The following is a 22677-nucleotide window of genomic DNA, read 5'->3' on the forward strand; positions in this document are numbered from 1 at the left end:
AAGCCCTCAGGCTTCAGCTTCTGCACCTGGACAGTAGGGCTCAGACTTCGGCTTTGGCCCTGGGTGGTGAGGCTTGGGCTTCAGCCCCGGGTCCCAGCAGGTCTAACACCAGCCCTGGCAGCCCCATTAAAATGGGGTTGTGATCCACTTTGGGGTCCTGACCCAGTTTGAAAACCACTGCACTAGAGCTCTGAAAAGGAAGGATAGGAGTACACCCCACTCCTGCCTGGTCTCGATGCTCTCACCTAGCATTATGAATATCGGCCCTCAAGTTGGCCCTCACAGCTGGTGGGCAGGAAATGTCGAAAGCAGGCTGTTCCTCTAAAACCAGCCTTGCAACCCAAACCTGCTTAGCCTCTCCACAGAGGCACAGCCAGGAGAGAACAAGGGATAGCAGGCTCCAGCTCTTATCTGTGAACATTTTCTGCACCAGCTGTGGCAGGGGTAGAAGCTTTCCTGATGGGGCTCATGTGCAGGCAGGACATTACTCCCAACAGATGGAAATACAGGTAGTACCTGGAGATCTAAGCCAGAGAAGGAGGTTTCTCCCTAAAAGTGCCCTAACTCAGGGAACCCTGAAGGGAAGTGTTGCTACAGAAGCGGGTGGAGGAATTGCTAACCTGCATAACCAGTTTTTGAGCATGGGGAGACCAAACAAACAAAGGCTGGCAGCCTATACAGGCAGCCAAGTGCTGCACAGATTATCTGCCTTAGTCATTTGTATTTCACAGAAGTTGAGTCTCAGCTTTGGGGGCAACATAGTTTGGTCCAGAAAAATCAGTTGAGCATGGAGAAGACTGATTAGCAAGCATGGTGGGAGTTCTCCCAGAGGCTAGAGCAGTTAATTAAATACAGGGGATTTTCCACAGCCAACCCTGAGCTGCTGTGCTTGGAACATCAGACCCCGGAAATGCAGATGGGTGTGACAGTGGGGAAGGAAGGCCCTTGGGGAAACAGAACCCTGCAGGCTAGTCCCTTCCCTGCTGAATCAGTCCTCATGGCATCACAAACATTCACCAAGCACAGATCTTAGGCCACCCTTTCATTCCCAGATGACAGCAGGTGGGTTGGAGAGTTTGGGTTCTTGTAGAAGGCAGGTTATTCATCCATCCGTTTCTGATACACCCATCACCATGGTCCCTACCTACCCTAAGGTGCGGTATAAATCCTAAACATCTGGGCACCAAATACAAAATGACAAGTTTGTCCCCAGAGACAGAGGGCAGCGCATGTACATAAGCCTCCTGCGCTGCAGCATCCTAAGGGTTAACTTCCACTACTCAGGTGCATTCTAAGGTCCTCTCCCACATGGGAGGTGCATGCTACCCCACTTACTGCCGAAGGCCCAGTTCACAGTAGAGATTTGCCCCACGTATTGGTGTCTAGCCACTAGCATGGCTGAACTAGTGAATAGCCCTAGTGCTGACTGGCTATGAAAATGCATCAGTGCAGCCTTCCCTGTGCTTACAGGGGTGCTGCCTGTCTACACTGGGGGGGGGGGGTGTTAGTGCAGCTATATCATCAGGTGGTCCCTGATGGTTTAATCCCCAGTGTAGAGGAGACCTGTGCTTCCTAGAGCCACTAAACACAAGTGTGGGGATCAGATTTCAGAGTAGCAGCCATGTTAGTCTGTATTCACAAAAAGAACAGGAGTACTTGTGGCATCTTAGAGACTAACCAATTTATCTGAGCATAAGCTTTCGTGAGCTACAGCTCACTTCATTGGATGCATTCAGTGGAAAATACAGTGTGGAGATTTATATACATAGAGAACATGAAACAATGGGTGTTACCATACACACTGTAACCAGAGTGATCACTTCAGGTGAGCTATTACCAGCGGGGGAGGGGGGGGGATTTTTTTGTAGTGATAATCAAGGTGGGCCATTTCCAGTGGTTGACAAGAACGTCTGAGGAACAGTGGAGGGGGGGAATAAACATGGGGAAATAGAAAAAGAGTACTTGTGGCACCTTAGAGACTAACAAATTTATTTGAGCATAAGCTTTCGTGAGCTATAGCTCACTTCATCGGATGCATTTAGTGGAAAATAGGAGAAATAGTTTACTTTGTGTAATGACCCATCCACTCCCAGTCTCTATTCAAGCCTAAATTAATTGTATCCAGTTTGCAAATTAATTCCAATTCAGCAGTCTCTCGCTGGAGTCTGTTTTTGAAGTTTTTTTCTTGAAGAATTGCAACTTTTAGGTCTGTAATCGAGTGACCAAAGAGATTGAAGTGTTCTCCGACTGGTTTTTGAATGTTATAATTCTTGACGTCTGATTTGTGTCCATTTATTTTTTTACGTAGAGACTGTCCAGTTTGACCAATGTACATGGCAGAGGGGCATTGCTGTCACATGATGGCATAGATCACATTGGTAGATGTGCAGGTGAACGAGCCTCTGATAGTGTGGCTGATGTGATTAGGCCCTATGATGGTGTCCCCTGAATAGATATTTGGACACAGTTGGCAATGGGCTTTGTTGCAAGGATAGGTTCCTGGGTTATTGTTTCTTTTGTGTGGTTGCTGGTGAGTCCACCTCAGCCCCATGATTATCAGCTGCCTCCCACACAGGCAGGCCAGACTGGCACAGGGGATAGTTCCATTGGGGATGTAAGGCAGGGGTGGGAATAGGAGGGCACTGCCCTTTAGAGGGGGAGAGAAAAGAAACAGGGCCCATCATACTCTCCTCTCCTCCCCTCTCTGTCACATTCTCCCCTTACAGAATAGGAGCAAGGGCATGCTACAGTAAAGGGAGCGTTGGGGAAAAACAATATTCACCCCTGGCCGTGGCCCCTTTACAGTATTTTCTAGCTGCCAGCTCCAGCCCCAGCTATGCACTTGCTGGCACCTGTGTCACAGGCAAGGCAGTGCTCTGAGCTGATTTGGGATTGCTGAGTGAGTGTGTGTGTGTGCGCACACATGCTGGAGTGAAAGGGACGCTGGCCAAGTACCATGCAGCATTGCAGGGAGCTCCGTTTTTACAGGGAAGCTTTTGTTGTCCCACTCAACATCCAGTAACATCCACCTGGATTTTGTTATTAGTTTTTTTATGTTAGCACCAAGGGGCCCCAACATGGATCAGGGCTCCATTTGTGCTAGGAACTGTACATATACAAATAAATTGGTTAGTCTCTAAGGTGCCACAAGTACTCCTTTTCTTTTTGCGAATACAGACTAACACGGCTATTACTCTGAAACCTGTACATATACAGTAGAACCTCAGAGTTACGAACACCAGAGTTACGAACTGACCAGTCAACCACACCTCATTTGGAACCGGAAGTACGCAGTCAGACAGCAGCAGAGACCAAAAAAAGAAAAGAAAAGAAAAGAAAGAAAAGCAAATACAGGACAGAACTGTGTTAAATTTAAACTACTAAAAATAAAGGGAAAGTTTAAAAAAATTGACAAGGTAAGGAAACTTTCTGTGCTAGTTTCATTTAAATTAAGATGCATTAAAAATTAAGCATTTTTTCTTCTGGATAGTAAAGTTTCAAAACTGTATTAAGTCAATGTTCAATTGTGAACTTTTGAAAGAACAACCATAACATTTTGTTCAGAGTTATGAACAACCTCCATTCCTGAGGTATTCATAACTCTGAGGATCTACTGTACATAGTAAAAGACAGTCCCTGTATCAAAGAATTTACAATCTAAATAGACAGTGGGGACCCAGAGAGGAAAAATTACTTGTACAAAGTCACCCAGCTAATCAATGACAGAGGCAGGCATAGAACCCAGGTGTCCTGATTCCAAATTTGGTACCCTACACATACTAATACCCTTTCTTGATCTTCCACTGTCCTGATCACTGTCAGCCTGATTTCTGAGAAATGCTGAGCACCCTTAGCTCCAGCAGAAGTCAATGAGAACTGCAGGTGCTCAGCAGGTGTGCAAATCAGACCTAGATGACACTGCTTCCTGATTCTTATCCTAGGTAGTAGGATTGCAGGTTGACTCCAAGCCCCGCTCCCTCAGTAGCAAAGCTGAAACGGTTTAAATTAAACTGTTACAACTTACCTTGTTGAACTGTACAGTCATACCCTCCCTTTTGTATTTTTCTCATAAAACACCTGTGGCAGGGATTGTGCGGGGAGGCAGATGGGGAACAGGATTTGCCTAGCAAACCAGACTACTGAATCTGCTGCCTGCCTCCAGCGCTATCCGTTGCTTTGGAGGATGGTGAAAAGCCCCATGCAGCACCTGGCCCGTTCTGGGAAATCCTTTCTGCACGGAGCAGGGAGCGCATTCTCCCACTTCCCTCAGAAATGGACTCATGTGAGAACATGCTCCACTCCCAAAGATCAGTTAGCCTTGGAGAGTACTCCCCCTTTTCCCGCCACACAGAGATGAATTCACTCAGCAGGGGAACATTTTTTTGTGATGTAAACGCTTGTCAGTTAAGAACTAATCAAAGGCCAAACACATTCTGGATGGATCACCAAACAGCCACCGGATTGTAATACACTTCTCAGAGTAACAGCCGTGTTAGTCTGTATTCGCAAAAAGAAAAGGAGTACTTGTGGCACCTTAGAGACTAACCAATTTATTTGAGCATGAGCTTTCGTGAGCTACAGCTCACTTCATCCGATGAAGTGAGCTGTAGCTCACGAAAGCTCATGCTCAGATAAATGGGTTAGTCTCTAAGGTGCCACAAGTACTCCTTTTCTTTTTGCTAATACACTTCTGTCGCTCCTGAGCTGTCCCAGAGAGAAAGGCAGCATATCCCATTTAACAGTCACTTGAGCCATCTACTCCCCCTGATACTTCTCCTTTCTTTCTAACAGCTGACTGGGACAACACCATTTATCCCTGCAGAGTTCTGAAACCACTCTGGAGATGGATCTCAAGCACTTCATCTTTGGAGAAGTTCAAGTTGGCTGCAAACTCCCCTGTTCAGGACCATCTCTATGACTGGCCAAACCAGAACTCTGACTCCATACACCTCTGAGCTGGATCCAAATCTGGATTTGAGTTTCCTAGTTCACACCCATTTCTGATACATGCACACAGACACCGGCCCTACACATCCCATCTCCAGTATTGCCAGCCCCAGGAATTCAAATATCATGAGTGAGGCCCTCGCACATCATGAGATTTTTCAAAATAATAATATGGGGGAGGGCTGGGTGGCAGGTTCGTAGAAATTTTGGTGGTGCCCAGAACTTGCCCCCCCAGACTCCGCCCCCCCACCTGCCTAAGGCTCTGGGAGGGAGTTTGGGTGGGCGGAGGAGGTCTGGGGTGCACACCCTGGGCTGGGGATTAGGGTGCAGGAGGGGTGCAGGCTCTAGGAGAGAGTTTGGGTGGGGGAGGGGGTCTGGGGTGCAGGCTCTGGGAGGGAGTTTGGATGCAGGCTCTGGGCTGGGGTGAGGGGTGCAGGCTCTGGGAGGGAGTTTGGGGGCAGGAGGGGTGTGTGGGAAGTGGGAGGGGGTGCAGGCTCTGGGAGGGAGTTTGAGGATAGAAGGGGTGAGGGCAGTGGGGCTGGGGATGAGGGGTTTAGGAGGGGCTCAGGGCTGGGACAGAGGATTAGGGTGAGGGGGGATGAGGGGCCTGGGGCGTTGGAGAGGCTCAGGGCTAGAGTGGAAGGGCAGGGTAAGGGCAGCCTGCCCTGCCATTAGGGAATAGGGGGCACTAGGAGCCTGTGGCAGCAGCTGATGCGGGGAGCCGGCAGAGCAGAGTCAGCGTGAGCTGCAGGCTCCGGGGCCAGGGGAGGTGAGCGGGGCCAGTAAGTGGGGGCCGGGGGACACTCGGGGGAGGCGCGGGCAGGGCGGCAGGCGGAGCCGGGGGAGAGACCCAGCCCCAAACATTGGTGGAGCCGCCCCCCGGCCCTGAATATTGCTGGAGCCCGGCACCACGAGTGCATATAACTGCCCGACCCTCAGTCTTTTTATTTGGTTTTTGGTTTCTGAGCCATCACGCAGGTCACATGTTCCAGCTGCTCTCTGCAACCATGTGGGCTATAATCTCTCAAGACCACTTGACTCCAGGAGCTGGGGCTTGCAGAAAAACACCAAGTATTGTGAAACTCGCCCTGGTTTGGGTGTGCCCTAGCCTGGGTGCATTGAATAAATGAATAAAGGCTCATGAATATTATTCCGGATAGACAAGGCTGGTGTTTTGCCGTAGGTGTTTCTCAGTAGAGCAGTCAGGCCCTTTTTAAGAGAATCTGTTAGAGTTTAAAAAAAATAACACTTAGCATTTCCTTAATGGAAGTCCAGCAGGGAAAACCCCTGCAGTTCCAGTGTCATGGGCCAGATCTCCTGCCAAGCATATAAAACAGGTGAAACAAGTTAAAAGAGAGACACACCGAATCACAAACAGATCCTGAGGGATACAGAGACAGAAAAGGCAAATCTATCTGGACACACAGGCAGCCAGAGAAGAGTGGCAACAGCACAGAGCCTTGTAGAACACCAATGGGAAACTGGGTCGTGAACCATTGGTTTCCGGCTGTGGTGATCGTAAGTGACTCTTTATTCATATCCAGTTAGAGATTCTTTTTAGATCATGAGGGACACATTTAAAAAAAAGATATCTAGCACTAGTTGGTCATGGAGAAATGGCAAATACTGTTCATTTTGTACAACTACCAGTAGCTTTACTGAATAAACCTGAATGAAATAGACTTATGAACTTAAAAAGATTTAGGCCCCAACTCAGCACATTCTTACCTGTAAGCACAGGGATTTTAGCACACATTAAGAACATGCTAAAATGCTGCCCTGAATCGGGTCCTTACAAAACTCCACAACTGGGGCTTGCTTGGAAGGAGGATAAATAGGCTGGCTACTTAGACAAGGTATTAAAACAGGAAAGAGAAAGGAAAAAATAATCTATAGCATGATTCAGTTGGCTTGGAATGAGTCACACCAGGAATACATTTGGCCTGAGGTCTTTTGAAAATCTGTATTTTTTTTTTTAAATAATCACTCAAATCTTTGTTTTATGTTCAAACTAACTGATTAAAATCTAAAGTATTTATTACTAAGCAAATAATTTATTCCTTGAATTTCCCCTCTTTTTCCATTAAAGAAAACTTAATGATCAGATTGTGAAATTGCCAGATATTTTTATCCAAATTGATTAGTGACTTTCTTCATGAAATGTTACCCCCAATGTGAATAGCTCCCAAACAGCTTAGCAAAAGTTGGAATTTCCATTGCATGGTAAATTCCAATGTTTTGACACTTGCTATTATCGCTCATTGGGACAAAGAGTCAAAATACTGAATTTTTTCACAGAATGAAAATGCTGGCAAATTTCGATTTGAAACATTTCATTTTGATATTTTCAGTAGAAACAATGGAAATGTTTCATTTTGGTGTGTTGAAACAAATCAAATTTTTTTGTGTTGAGCCAGTTTGATATTAAACTTCATTGGCCTATGGTGCTGCAGTGCCTCAATGGGAATTGTAGTTCAGGTGCATCATGCCATCATTGCTCCTTAGGGCCCAGACTCTCTAGCTGCAGTGCACCTCCCACCATGCACCATGTACTGTTCGTCATGAGAAGAGATGTACTTCAGGCCAAGAAGACAGGCCATAGAATAGAATGTGGGAGGAGGGGGCATGAAACACCCAAAACTACCACTCCACTGATGCACTGTGACACTTTGATGTTGAAACAACAACTAGGAGGACTTGTGGCACCTTAGAGACTAACAAATTTATTTGAGCATACGCTTTTGTGGGCTAAAACCCACTTCATTGGTTGCATGCAGTGGAAAATACAGTAAGAAGATACACACAGAGAACATGAAAAAATGGGTGCTGCCATACACACTATAAGGAGAGTGATCAATTAAGGTGATCAGCAGGAGAAAAAAACCTTTTGTGGTGATAATCAGGATGGCTCATTTCCAACAGTTGACAAGAAGGTGTGAGTAACAGTGGGGGGTGGTGGCGTGGGGGAGGGAAATAAGCATGGGGAAATAGTTTTACTTTTCAGAGTAGCAGCCGTGTTAGTCTGTATTCGCAAAAGAAAAGGAGTACTTGTGGCACCTTAGAGACTAACAAATGCTCAAATAAATTTGTTAGTCTCTAAGGTGCCACAAGTACTCCTTTTCTTTTTAGTTTTACTTTGTGTAACAAAATGTTTCAACTCTGTTCAACAAACCTAAATGTTTCAATCTGGGTCAAACTGTCTCAAAACTCAATATTTCATTTTGATTTTCCTGACAGAAAACTGAAACACTTCAACAAAAATTAAACATGTCCCATGGAAATTTTTGATTTTGTGGAAAGTACTTTTTCCATTGAAAAATCATTTTGTAAGAAAACCCCCAATCAGCTTTACTCACAACCAGGGTGCTGCAAATGGTTTGATATTTGAAATGTAAAATTCCGTCTCTGTTCATCAGTCACTTAAGTCACCTTAAGTGTTGTTTCTGTCTCCTGACTGGACAACTGATGCAACTAGCCAACACATCACACATTTAGAATGCTGAATATTGTAATTGAATACACAATCTGAAATGTTGCTTTTGGGAAATATTCAGGCTTCAAATTTGTTTTTTGGTAATATTCGCACTGGTAAAACCTGGCTGCTCAAATGTTCATGGAAAGCAAAAGCAACAAAAGATGGGGCCAAACACAGTTACATCAAAATCTGGTTTTCAATTTGAATGAATATTCACAGATTTCCCCCACCACCACCATTCTGTCAGTTCAACTTTTATTATATTTAAGGATTTCTTCAGAGAAAACTACAAAACCCTGCTGCCATGTCAAACATTTTCTCTATTTCCCTTTCCTCATTCTTTATAGATAAAGGAATGACAACAGCATAATTTTGTTAAGAATTTATCTGCTCCCCTGCTTAGTCCCACCCTAAGGTCATGATCTCTTATATATTACATCATAGTTGCTTGCTGTGGAATCCAGTTCATCACCTTTGTGAGAAAGAAACAGTGGAAGTGATAGAAAGACAGCATTGTACCTAAGGCACTGATTTATAGAGCCCTGCAAATCCACGGATATCTGCTTTATATCCACAGATATCCGCATCTGGATCATTTTTGCGGATAGGATGCCGATACAAATTTTGTATCGCTCAGGGCTCTACTGATTTACTAGGGTCACACACCCCGTGGACCCTTTCTTCCTTCACAGGGCCCATATTATACCGGTGCAAAGCTTGTTATAGTATCAAGGCCTAAATAGTTAATCCATTTTAGACAGTAAGATCTTCAGGACAAGGACTATCTGCTTGTGTTATACAGATTGGCAACACTTAAATAATAAAGGCTCCGATTCAGGCAGGTGTTGAAACACATGCCTAACTTTAAGCATGTGAGTAGTCCCCTTGATGTTAATTAGATGACTCATATGTTTAAACATAAAAGCGTAAGAAGGACCATACTTGGTCAGAGCAATTGGCCATATAGTCCAGTATTCTGTATTCTGACAGTGGCCAGATGCTTCAGAGGGAGTGAATGGAACAGAGCAATGTACTGAGTAATCCATCCCCTGTCATCCAGTACCAGCTTCTAGCAATTGGAGGTTTAGGGACACCCAGAGCATGGGGTTGTGTCCCTGACCTTACTGGCTAATAGCCATTGATGGACCTATTCTCCATTAACTTGTCTAATTCTTTTCTGAACCCAGTTTTGCTTTTGTCTTTCACAACATCCCCAGGCAAGGAGTTCTATAGGTTGTGTGATGAAGAACTTCCTTATCATGAAAAGAAAAGGAGGACTTGTGGCACCTCAGAGACTAACCAATTTATTTGAGCATAAGCTTTCGTGAGCTACAGCTCACTTCATCGGCTGATGCATTCAGAATTGTATTTTCCACTGAATGCATCCGATGAAGTGGGCTGTAGATCATAAAAGCTCATGCTCAAATAAATTGGTTAGTCTCTGAGGTGCCACAAGTCCTCCTTTTCTTTTTGCGAATACAGACTAACACGGCTGCTACTCTGAAACCTTCCTTATCATGGGTGGTGAGTATCCTAGGAAAGGGGAGGCTTTGCCTCCCCAGACAGCCTACCGTGGCCCCACCCCCAGGCCAGTGTGCCTCCTGCAGGGCCTCGGGGACACTGGTGCTGGGCCATGCTGCCTGCTCAGCGCTCCGGGGCTGGTCGCCCGAGCACTGGAACTGGGGGCTGCCTGGAGCCCCGGGGCTGGGGGTGCAGCGACCGTGCTGCCTGAGCACTGGGGCTGGAGGTGTGGCGACCGCGCTGCCCAGCCACCAGACCCCTGGGGCTGGAGGCGCGGCGGCCACGCCACCCAGCCGCCTGAGCAACTGGACTGGGGGCTGCAGTGACCATGCTGCCCAGATACCCAGGGCTGGGGACACGGCGTCTGTGCTGCCCGGCCTCCTGAAGCACCAGGGCTGGAGGCACTAAGCTCCCACAGCCCCTGGGCGGTGTGGCCAGAGGCTGCGGCGCACCAAGGCTGGGGCTGTGGTGAGGGTGTTTTGGGCTCCTGCAGGGGAGGAGGAGGTTAAAGGGGGAGAAGGGGGAGGCAGAAGGGGGAGGTGTGGGGTTAGCCTCCCCTGGCGGCCATGTGCCCTTATTTGTGTTTTAAACCTGCTGCCTATTAATTTCACGGGGTGACGCCTGGTTCCTGTGTTATGTGAAGCAATAAACAACTTCCTTATTCACTTTTTCCACATCGTTCATGATTTCATAGACCTCAATCATATTCCCCTCCGTTGTCTCTTTTCCAAGCTGAACAGTACCAGCCTTTTTAATTTATCCTCCTATGAAAACTGTTCCATACCCTTAATCATTAAAAGGGAACCTTTTCCAATTCTAACGTATCTTTTTTGAGAAAGGGTGACCAGAACTACACTACAATATTCAAGGTATGGGAGGACCATGGATTTATATAGCAGCACTATGCTATCTTCTGTCTTATTATCTATCCCTTTGCTAATGATTCCGAACATTGTGTTAGCTTTTTTGACAGCTGATGCACATTGAGCAGATGTTTTCAGAGAACTATCCATGATGACTCCAAGTTCTCTTTCTTGAGAAGTAACAGCTAATTTCAACCCCATCATTTTGTGTGTATAACTGGGATTATGTTTTCAAATGTGCATTACTTTGTATTTATCCGCACTGAATTTCTCCTGCCATTTTTTTGCCCAGTCACCCAGTTTTGTGAGATCCCCCTTTCTAACTCTTTTTAGTCTGCTTTTGACTTAGCTATCTTGAGTTATTTTGTGTCATCTGCAAACTTTGCCACCTCATTGTTCATCCCCTTTTCCAGATCATTTATGGATATGTTGAACAGCATTAGTTCTCATACAGATCTTTGGGGGATCCCACTATTTATCTCTTTCTGCTGTGAAAACTGACCATTTCTTGCTACCCTTTGTTTCCTATCTTTCAACCAAGACTCCTTTCTTTGCTTAAGAGCCTTTGGTGAGGGACCTTGTCAAAAGTTTTCTGAAAGTCCAAATAAACTATATTCACTGGATTTCCCCTGTCCAAATATTTGTTGACCCTCTCAAAGAATTCTAATAAATTGGTGAGGCATGATTTCCCTTTGCAAAAGGGAGTTGACTCTTCCCCAATACACCATGTTCATCTATACGTCTGATAATTCTGTTCTTTATTATAGTTTCAACCAATTTGGCCAGTACTCAAATTAAGCTTACCAGCCTGTAATTGCCAGGATCACCCGAGGAGCCTTTTTAAAAAAAAAATCAGCACCACATTAGCTATCCACCAGTCATCTGGTACAGTGGCTGATTTAAGCCATTGGTTACATGCCACAGTTAAGTTAGGCACGAGTTTAAGTACCTTTTTGAGCTCTGTCTGAAGTGCCCAAGTTACCTCCTAATAAAGTCCATGGGACTTTTGCTCGAAAAGGACTGCTGAATTTGGTTCAAATAACATAATTAAATAAAAACACTAATGATAAAAAAATCATTCTAAAACAATAAATGCATGTTCTTTCCGTATTTCCCATTAGGATTCTGGCTGGCTAGTGTCATGGTAGCATCTATTCAATAGTAAATACTTTGCGTGCTTTGCTAAGAATTTCCTAGATTATTTAAATGCCTCCTTCTGCTTCCCTTTGAGTTACAGCTTCGCACACACTGACTTAGTGGGAACACTTTAAATTCCATGGACAGTTTTGTTTGCAGTGGTGTTGCAGCCATGTTGGTCCCAGGATTACTGTGTGACTACGCCTACTAAATTACTAAGTAAGCTAACCTATGATGTAAGATGAAAGAAATCATCTACAGTGTCTAGTGAAATGGGGTCAGATCCTGCTCTCAGTTACAGGGGTGTAAAGCCAGTCACTGAACAGAAGTTAGTAGTTACTCTGCATTTACACCTTGTCACTGAAAGTGGAATTTGGCCCAAATGCTCAAAGGGAGTTGGACATCTAAATATCTTGGAAGATCTGCAATGCCTGCTGCTTTGGCATCAGTGGACTCTGCATGGGCTGGGCACAGGGGTTTGCCTGCATGGAGCCAGCGGCAGGATCAGGATCTAACTCAGTGGCCAACAGCTACCATAGAAGCACAGAGATCTGATGAGGGATTCGTGCTTGAGGAATTTTGGCTCTCTTGACGTTTGATAAGTGCTGCTACTGCTGGGGAAAGATGCTGGCCTGACTGCCCTGGAGATGGAAGCCCTCTACTTATCCACAGACCACGGACAGTTTAGGTACTGGCAGAGCTGGCTTCCTCCCAACAGCTGCTACCCTGGCCTGGAGAGGTGAGGGATGAGAGGGGAATTCTGTCTGCATGGCCCATTCAGCCAGTGCTTAGTGTGTTTGTGTGCGTGCTGAGGGAGGGCAAAGGCTGCGTTTGCAAGGAGTCACAGACCCAACATATTAAATAAATATAAAAAACACTGACCTGGGTTGCTGAGGGGTGCATTTTAAACATGGTCTTACCAAAGCTGCTGCTCCCACAATATGGTAGTCCTGCCACTTTTTTCAGATCACTTTATGCATTGCCCTTGGCCTCTCTGCTGAGACAGAGTGCCAACTATGCCCGCGGATTGTAATATGGGCACTTCTCCATTGGGAGCTAGACTGAGAACCAGCAACTCCTCTAACCTAGGCCAGGACACAGCCCTCAGATACCCATTGTCCTGTCACTGACCATGTTGCTGACTTGATCCAACGGGCTGAATGGAAACTGTCCATGAACAGCATCACGCTCCTGGGGGGGGAAGAGGAGATGCTAACCCCTCTCACTGAGTGACTGAGCAGCACTACGGTAGTCCTAGCTCGGGCTCTGAACAGCCCCCCAAAGCCAGATGACAGGTGAGACCCTTGGGAACAGTGATACAAACAGAACCAGCTGATGGACTTTCTGTTAGTCTGGTCCTTCCCTCATCACCTACAGGTCAAATAACCTCAGATAATGGGGAGTAGCAGGGACATTCTCCTTTCATTTCCACCACAGTTCCCCTGGACTCTTGCTGAGAACTCATCTGCCCTGCTAAGGTTTGCCAATACAAGGAGCGTTTGGGAACGGAAGTTCCTTCAGTGTGGCAAGCTCTGCGTCCTCCTGGGCATCCAGCTCCCCATGACTTCAATAGGAGCCGTCTGTGGGTGCTCTCACCTCAGAAAATGAGGCCTTAACCCTCTAGGGCAGCAGGGCCAACTCCTTCTCCCAGGAACACCAGCACAGTACTGAGCTCTCACAGCTTCTACTGGTCTCAAGGGGTGTCCTGGCACCTCAGAACATCAGGCACAAAGTGTCTCAAAATGGGCACCAAAATCAGTGGGCCTCTCTGAAAGTGCTGTTGCAAGTAATCACTCTGCTTTCTAATTAGATGCAGTGATTACAGCCTGTGGGCCACATTCCGAGCTGGTATAAATTGGACTCACTCCCCTGAAGTCAGTAGAGCTACAGCAACTGAGGATCTGGCCCTCCTGAATTTTATGGTACACTAGCATTTCCCTTTAAGGTTCACTGAAATAAAGGAGACACAATTCTTTTGTTGTTGCCGCCTCCTCCCCTCAGACACACTAACACCCTGTTTGATTGTGGGGTCTTTCAATTGCCATTTAACTGTCTTTTCTCCCCCCTCTCTAGGCAGCCTGGTTGGGCCTGAATGTTTTCCTGTTTGTATATTATTTCCTGCTGTTTGACAGGGATAAGAAGTTCTACTACACCAGAGTCCTACTTGGGGTAAGGACAGTCTCCCCCGCTCTCTCTCCCCTGCCCCTCTTTTTGCCAAATACTGACCTTGGCATCTCTTCATCATCTCTTCATCATCAGCTGGGAGCGTTTCCCATCTCAGAAACAGGAAGCCTTTCCCATCGCAGCCCGCTTCAGGCTGGAGATGGATCAGCTGTGTAAACTCCCCCTGCCCCCATTTCCTGCTGGTGCTGCTCCACACCAGGGAGGCTGTTTGTGGCTGTGACCCCTTTGGGCTTTCATCACAGTAGTAGCCTAGTGCTGGCTGGGGCAGAACACTAGCCAGTAGTGACTGACATACAGTAGCACCCACTGCTGTTCAGTGAGGGGAGGATGGAAAAATCCCCCGCTCTCTGGGGTGTGTGAAGGGCCTCAGGCTCCTGCATTAAAGCCAAATGCAGTGTGGTGTATACAGTGATAGCTGGTAACTGGTGGGCACCCACAAAGTGAGACTGACCCAGTCTTTGCACATCCCCATCTCCTCCCTAGTCTGCGCTGGCATGGGCCCGGGCCTCTGCAAAATGCCTGAACTTTAACAGCATGCTGATCCTGTTACCAGTGTGTCGCAACCTGCTCTCCTTCCTGAGGGGCACTTGCTCGGTGAGTGACCAGCCCTGCCCCACCATCACTCCTCATCCCACCGCACAAACGCTCACTCAGGGCTGGGACTGATTCTGGCTTCACCGGGCACTCCTGGCCAGTCACACCCAGCAGGGTCACGCACTAGTGACAGAATGAGCCAGACATCAAAACATCAGGAGATGAGTCCCAAAATCATTTACAAATACTACTGTGTTTGTGATGTGGCCTTTGCATGCCCCCTGGCTCAGGCTATGTGTGTGTGTGTAATCCGTGCTTCCAACACTTCCACATGTACGGTGTGAGGAGGTTTGACTGCTGCTGCTTGATGGGGTAGGGTTGGGTGAGGTCTCCCGCCAATCTCCCCAATGCGCATAGTTCCCATTAATTACTTCTGTGTCCCCCCACAGCCCCTACCTCAGCCCAGCAATTAATTATCCACCCACCCACCCCCTGCAGCTGCTCCTCCTGCAGCTTCTGGGGTTCTGCAGCCTCCTCTCCTGGACCTGCGGGGCAGCAGCACGATCCCCTCCTCCCCTTTCCTAGGCCAGAGGGGCAGCTTCAGGGGCTCTTCACCCCTTCTGCATCTTGCAGGGATGGAGGAAGAGGGGCAGGGAACAGACTGACCCAGGGCTTGGCGGAGAGAAGGGACACCTCCCCCCTTGCCTACTCTGAGAATGGTGTCATCTCCTCCCTCACCCAAAAGGTGTTCTGGATCCTGAGGACACGGGGAGGGCTCCATGTGCCTAGATGCACTGCGCAACATGGCCCTTGGCCCTGTGTGTCCATGTACCTGCCTGCCCACCCCTAGAGCCTCCCCCTACCCAACATGGGGAAGGGCTTGCTCTGCCCCCAGTCCCCCCCACCCCCACACAGAGAGGGGCTGGCCCTGCCCCTCTTGCCCCCACAGTCTGGAAGCAGCTCTCCATTTGCTGACCATTTCCTCTCCTCCCTGCAGTGCTGCAGGCGCACAATGAGAAAGCAGCTGGATCACAACCTCACCTTCCACAAGCTTGTGGCCTACACAATTGCCCTGTTCACAGGTAACTCAGGCACCCACCTCATTGCACATGAACTGTCACCCAGTACAGGAAAATGCTGCACCAGCCAGCAGTCACTGGTTCAGGTTCCCCCTGGCCTGTGGATTAGGGTTGCTAAACCTCCAGGATTATCCAGGAATTAAACATTATGTCATGTGATGAAACCTCCAGGAATACATCCTACCAAAATTGGCACCCTACTGGAGGCAGAGTGAGCAGATGCCCAGGCCTTCCCCAGTGGGATGTTGATCAGGGTCTGAGCATGGTCTCCATGTGGCAAGCATGTATTCTATATCCAAGAGGGCAATGGGCGGGGTGCTGCCCCTTTCAGCGCAGGCTGTGCTGCCTTGGCTTGCAGCAGATCTCCGAGGGTACGTCTACACAGCAATTAAATACCTGCGCCTGGCCCAGGTCAGCTGATTTGAGCTCCCAGGGCTAGAGCTGCAGGGTTGTAAAATTGCTGTGTAGGCATTTGGGCTCGGGCTGGATCCCAGGCTATGAGACTCCACAATGCGGGAGGGTCCCAGAGCCTGGGCTCTAGCCCAAGCCCGAATGTCTACCCAGCAATTTTAGCCCCGCAGCCCAAGTCAGCTAAGCTAGGCCAGCCATGGCTGTGCTGCAGGTCTTTTATTCCAGTGTAGACATGCCCTGGGTGATGGACTCCCAGGGTGTAGGTTCCAATCTCTCTCTCTCTGTGTCTGTGGTGTTCAGCTGTTCATATCATCGCCCACCTGTGTAACTTTGAGTGGTACAATGACAGCCAGCAAGCTACGGATGGGAGTCTCTCTTCCATTCTCTCCAACCTGCACCAAGATGAGGAGAGTAACAAGTGGCTAAACCCCATCCACTCCAACAGCACGGTGAGTGCCCAGGGCCTGCCTTGTGGGGATGTGAGCCCCAGGGTGGCTGCCACAGGGCGCCATGGCTTCATTCTGTGCTGACTTTATGTGACCATCCCCATCTCCTCACTGTGTTCTCTTGCAGACTCCAGCGTACGTGACATTCACTACCATCCCGGGCCTGACAGGCGTGATCATCACTGTGGCGCTGATCCTCATGGTTACCTCCTCTATGGAGTTCATCCGCAGGAGCTATTTTGAGGTCTTCTGGTACACACACCATCTCTTCATCATCTACTTCGCTGGCCTTGTCATCCATGGCATCGCGTAAGGCACCACACAGCAGCCACACGTCACTCCCAAATGGCATCTCACTGGCAAGCCCTGTCCACCTCCCCATCTGTCCTGCACTCCCCACTTCCTACCCTGGCATGAGACTCTCACACCGCATCCCTAGCACCGCGGAGCATCTGTCACCCTCCCCGCTTCCCAGCCAAGCGCCTGTCTCACCCTCCCTTTACCCAACCCCCTCCTCTGACTGTTCCACCCTCCCCCGTTTGCCAGCAGAACCTCCTGCTATCACATGCTCCCCATATCTAAGCCTGCGTCTCCCCTTCCTCCTTTGCTGAGCAGTTATGAAGGTGAAGCAGGGAGGTAGGCAGGCTTGGATCAGGAGAGCTGTGGTGACATTTCTCTCCTCTCCCAGTGGTCTTGTTCGTGGGCAGACAGCAGAGAGCTTGAATAAGCACAACCCCGAGCACTGTGCGCAGGACCCTACACACTGGGGAAGAAAGAACAAACACTCCCACTGTGAAGAGCCCGAGTTTGGGAGCATCCCAGCTGAGGTGAGTCCTTCCAGTGCAGACATTAGCTGGCAGGAGACTACACGGAGCTGACTGACAGATCTCATCCTTGTCCATTCAGGAGGGTGCAGCACAGCCCCTGACACAATCTCATTTTCCATGGTGTGATGGGAGAGGAGTTCTCTGACGCTCCTCATTCCTTCCCCTTCCTGTCACTCATGCCTCCCAATAGAACAAGCTCCCTCCCACCTCCCTAAAGCCTCTCCATGCCAAGTATCCCACAGGGGGCCCTTCACAGCCTGCCTCAGCCCTGTTCAACTTTCCAGGTGCTTCTTGCCAAGAGAGCCCCGTCCCCCGCAATGTACACTCCTGGCCAACCCACCTCTTCCCTGCTGGTTCCCAGCCTGACAGGGTGGGTGAGAAATGGCAGCAGGCAACAGTACAGGGCAAGGATCTTATCAGGCAAGAGCAGCTCCAACCTGCTGCTCTGGGGGTAGCCCTCAGTGTCATCCAGCTGGGAAGTAGTCAGTTCTCAAAAGGGTTAAGAAGAGGAGATGACAGGAACAATATACACAGCCCTCTGCAGAGGGGCTTGGAAACCCAGCTTTTCTCCTGCTCTCTGAATTATTAGACTGAAATACCCTCCCCTCACTCACTGTAACCCACACTGCACTAGTGAGCATCACCCAGGAGAGCTCTGTGCCAAGCTGGCATGAATTGCAGGGACAAATCCTGAGCAATGGCTCTCACCCTCTACCCAGACCCCCTGGTGATGGGAGCAATGTGACCACCTGAATTAGAGTGGGTGGGACAGTACTCTATAGGTATAAGGTACTAATGCCAATCCTGGTGCGCCCATGTCACCCTGCACCAGCATGGAGCCATGTCTCCTGTGTCATAAAGACATTTCCCAAAACATTAGGCGAGAACGTTTGAGCTGGGAATTACCCTGTAGGGACATCAGTGTCCTATACTGCCAGACCTCCCCTCAGTGCCCATCAGCTCCTCCAGAGATGGAAAGGCTCTCACAATGTATTACTCACTTCTGTCTCCACAGTCCTGGCAGTGGGTGCTGGCCCCAATTGTTCTCTATGTCTTTGAGCGGGTATTACGCTTTTGGCGTTCTCAGCAGAGGGTCGTTGTTACAAAGGTAAGGGGTGTCTCAGCACAGCCAGTGCAGCCTCTCCCAGCAGGAGTCACTGTAGGCAATGGGATAGAAGCACTGCCCGTGGGAGCTCCTGGCCACTCCAATCCCATTCTTTCCCAGCAGGAGTCACTGTAGGCTCCCTGTGTGGGGTGCTCCGAGCTACTCCAGGCTCAGCCCAAGTAGTGGTGACGCTGTAGTGGCAGCTGGGTGGGACATACTCATGCTTTGTGGATGCGCCTTTCCCACAGGCTGTCGTGCACCCATCAAAAGTATTGGAACTACAGATGCACAAGAAGGGCTTCAGCATGGAAGTGGGCCAGTATATTTTCATCAATTGTCCCTCTGTCTCATGCCTGGAGTGGCATCCTTTCACCCTGACCTCTGCACCCGAAGAAGACTTTTTCTCCGTCCACATCCGGGCAGCAGGGGACTGGACAGAGAATCTAATTGATACCTTTCAGCAGCAGAAACCAAAGACACCCAGGTAGGCCAGGGCGGCATTAGAGTCAGGAAGCCAACAGAACTCAACCCCTGGGAAGAGTTTTGTGATACAAAGTGATGCAGGGAGGTGGCTTCGACCTCTTACCTGGGTCCTGCCTTATTTTACCAGGATAGAGGTGGATGGCCCCTTTGGCACAGCCAGTGAAGACGTGTTCCAGTATGAGGTTGCCATGCTGGTGGGAGCAGGGATCGGGGTCACGCCCTTTGCTTCTGTACTGAAATCAATCTGGTACAAGTTCCAGCATGCAGACCAGTGTCTCAAAACCAAAAAGGTAACCAGTGAAATGGGGGAAAGGCTGGCCCTACAGCTGCCTGTCTGACCTTCATTCCCAGGAACCTCGTGTGTCCTTAAAGTGCAACTTCCCACCATCCCCAGCACTGTCCTAGAGTGCGAAGCTACAGCCTTCCTGCTGAATGTGTCCTTATTGTAATGGGGACTCTCCTCTGCTGCACTGCAATGCACAGCTCTCCCATTGTCAGTAACATCTCTCTTTCTGTTTGTGCGGTTGGATCCCAGATCTACTTCTACTGGCTCTGCCGGGATACAGGTGCGTTTGCCTGGTTCAATGACCTGCTCGCCTCCCTGGAGCGAGAGATGGAAGAATCTGGCAAAGCAGGTTTCCTGAACTGCAGACTCTTCCTCACAGGCTGGGACAACAGCATTGTGAGTCACACACACTATACGGTCCTGATGGCAGGAGATGTGTCATAGTCTAGGAGGGGAGAACACCATGTTAAAAGCTAGACAAGATGAACACAGGCACCAGAGTGGGGATTCTGCCATTTAACCCCTCAGGGAGCATGGCAACAGTTGAAGCCAAGGCCTCATGAATGAGGGCTCCTGCAGCCCGTCTGTTGGGTTCCAGGCATTGGCAGGATGTCTGCCTGTTCTCACTCCTCATCTCCTGTAACTCTAGGCTGGCCAAGCAGCTTTCAACTTTGATAAAGACACGGATGTGGTGACAGGTCTCAAACAGAAAACCTCCTTTGGGAGACCCATGTGGAGCAATGAGTTCTCTGCAGTGGCAACTGCCCACCCCAGGTGAGTGTCTAGTGTCCTGGAGACCAGGTTGCCAGAGCTGGAAATGCCTCTTCAAACTGCCTGGCCTCTTCCTCCTCTGACTGCATGCCTAGCAAGTCTAGTGCTGCTTCTGTAAGCACAGATGCCAAGTAAGGACACTGAGAATGAGCTGTATATGATACAGCACCAGAACGATTGGATTCATAGGTTAGGGACTATTGTAATCATCTGATCCCCTGTATAACACAAGCCAGAGAACTTGCCAAACTAATTCCTAGAGCAGATATTTTAGAAAAACAGCCAATTTTGATTTAAAAATTGCCAGTGATGGAGAATTCACCGTAACTCTTGGTCAATTGTTCCAGGGGTTAATTACTGAAGAGCTCTCAGATTATTGGATTCTAATGGCCTGGGTTTTTCAGAGGTGCAGAGCACCTACAGCTCCTACTAACTTCAGGTGGAGTCATGGCTGCTCAGCATCTCTGAAAACTGGGCCCAAGGCCAGAAATTCAAGGACCTTCTATGGCAGTGGTTTTCAAACCTTTTCTCATTTGTGGACCTCTAACAAATTTCAAATGGAGGTGCAGACCCCTTTGGAATGATGTTAGACCACAGGGTGAAAACCACTGTGCTATAGGATGATGGCAACGCGTCTCCTTCAGGGAAGCACTGGGAAGAACTGAAGGTTTCCTGCACTGATCATAAATACCCTGCACAGCAAAATCCTTCTCCATGGCTCTTCCACACACAGCTGTTCAGAAGGAACGCTGTAAAGAGGACTGGAGTCTCCTCTGAGGTAGGGGTGATGGGCGTAAGGGATGTTAGGAGTTAAGTGGTCTCTGGAGCTACGGGCTAATACATGCCATGTAATTCATCTGATACACTGCCCCATGAGCAGGGACCAATGAATGACTAGGATGGGGGTGTGTTCTGAAGATGGAGGCAAGTGAAGGCCCACAGATGGTGAACGGCCCTGGACAGAGCCTGGGGAGGGCAGATTATTTCTCCCCAGCACTAACATCTCCTTTGTTCTGTGCAGGTCTGTGGTGGGAGTGTTCCTCTGTGGGCCTCAAGCTTTGGCAAAAAGCCTGCAGAAGTGCTGCCATCAGTACTCCAGCCTGGACCCTAGGAAGGTCAAATTCTACTTCAACAAGGAGAACTTCTAAGCAGCAGGAACATGGTGACTACAAGGTGTGACACCACAACCTCCCAGAGAGCAATTACCTGATCCTCTACAGCTCCTTTTAAAACTGAATCAACCTGGCCCTGCTGAGGATGCGCTGACTGACACGACTGGGAACTACAGACATTCAAATCACGTCTCCTACCTACTAAACACGAGGAAGTAGTGAGCTTCCAAAACAACACTGCATTCCTCCGAAGGAAGTGTTCTTTTGAGTTTTCCACCTTGTATCTCCTTTGAAGGGGAGGGGACTGGGCCTCCATCACTAGAGGTCAACAGTGATCTCACATGCAGAGGGGAGTTGAAATGGACTTTCTGGTGCAATCAGCATGAACTTAAAGTTTAATTGTGGCACCTCCACAAGGGACTGACAAAGGCTGAGACTGATGATTAAACTTGATTTTGGACATGGATAGAGGAATTCCAGGATGATGGGCTTGGGGGAAATCTGCTGGGGAGAAGGACAGAGGTCGTTTGTAGCTGATTCATCACAAACGGGAAATATTCTCCAATAAATGTTTCTGTAAATGAATATTAAAATAAACAAAACTTGCTTCTCTTGTAAGCAGCTTGTGATAAAACCCAACCCAGGTGAACCATTCTGTTCAATTTTAGATGCAACTGCACAGCATTTACCTAGTGCCTGACTGTGTCTGTTGAACCTGTGCTCTGTCTGCACTTACTGTAAAAAACAAAGGGTAGTAAAGTCAAATTGCCACCTTCTCTCCCATCACAGCAGTTCTGTTGGGTGACACTGTGAGCAGAACCCTTTAATATTCTGTCATCCAGTAGCCACAGCAGAAAGGTTTAACAACCCTATTCAGAGTGACTCACAGAGAGAAAACCTGCTTGAATATATCCAGAAAAGAAGAAAAACATATTACCAGGACTGGAAGATATCTTAAATGATACAGCAGCCACTGCTGATCTGCCAGCTGAGAGCAAGGGAGCTTAGCAATCCGCTATTACATTTTTCATGTCAGGACTGCTAGTGACTGAAAGATGAGCTACCCATTTCAGCCCTATAAGAGATCTTCCACAGAAGGATGTACACAAGTGTAAGGGCTGTTGTGGGAACAGCTGCACTACAGCTTCCTATGCTGCACGCAGTTGTGGGCAGAGCACTCCAGTGCTGTAATTCAGTTGTCTTACACCAGCACACAAGTCCCTGAAAGAAAGGCTCAAGACAAACTTCAGTCAGACAAGTGCAGCCGACACATTTTTATCACAGGTGCTTTGGCAAGGGTGCCTCATAAATCTTGCCAAAGTGCCTGTGGCTCAAGTGTTCCCACCTGCCTGCTATCACAAAAGATCTTACCGCTTAAATGGGGGGTTGCTATGAACTGTCTGAAATGCTTTTTCTCTCACTGATGGAGCGAGCTCACGCAGTTGTTAATGAAAGAAAAATGACACAGATGTGGGCATTCTCAATGGGGCCAGTTG

At 48.4% G+C, this 22677-nt stretch overlaps 1 protein-coding gene across 1 annotated transcript; it reads left to right on the forward strand.

Moving 5' to 3' along the window:
* The first annotated feature begins 5560 nt into the window (after nt 1–5560).
* On the forward strand, nt 5561–21774 carry NOX1 (NADPH oxidase 1). Its single transcript, XM_048864266.2, has 13 exons — nt 5561–6465; nt 14017–14112; nt 14611–14721; nt 15659–15743; nt 16452–16600; nt 16725–16906; nt 17286–17424; nt 18440–18532; nt 18778–19013; nt 19140–19302; nt 19548–19694; nt 19948–20072; nt 21091–21774. Exons 1-13 carry the CDS (start codon nt 6421–6423, stop codon nt 21215–21217), a joined length of 1698 nt encoding a protein of 565 aa, XP_048720223.2. The 5' UTR covers nt 5561–6420; the 3' UTR covers nt 21218–21774.
* Nucleotides 21775–22677: the final 903 nt, after the last annotated feature.

Source organism: Caretta caretta, chromosome 9 (assembly GCF_965140235.1).
Source record: "Caretta caretta isolate rCarCar2 chromosome 9, rCarCar1.hap1, whole genome shotgun sequence".
NCBI classification, from domain to species: Eukaryota; Metazoa; Chordata; order Testudines; family Cheloniidae; genus Caretta; species Caretta caretta.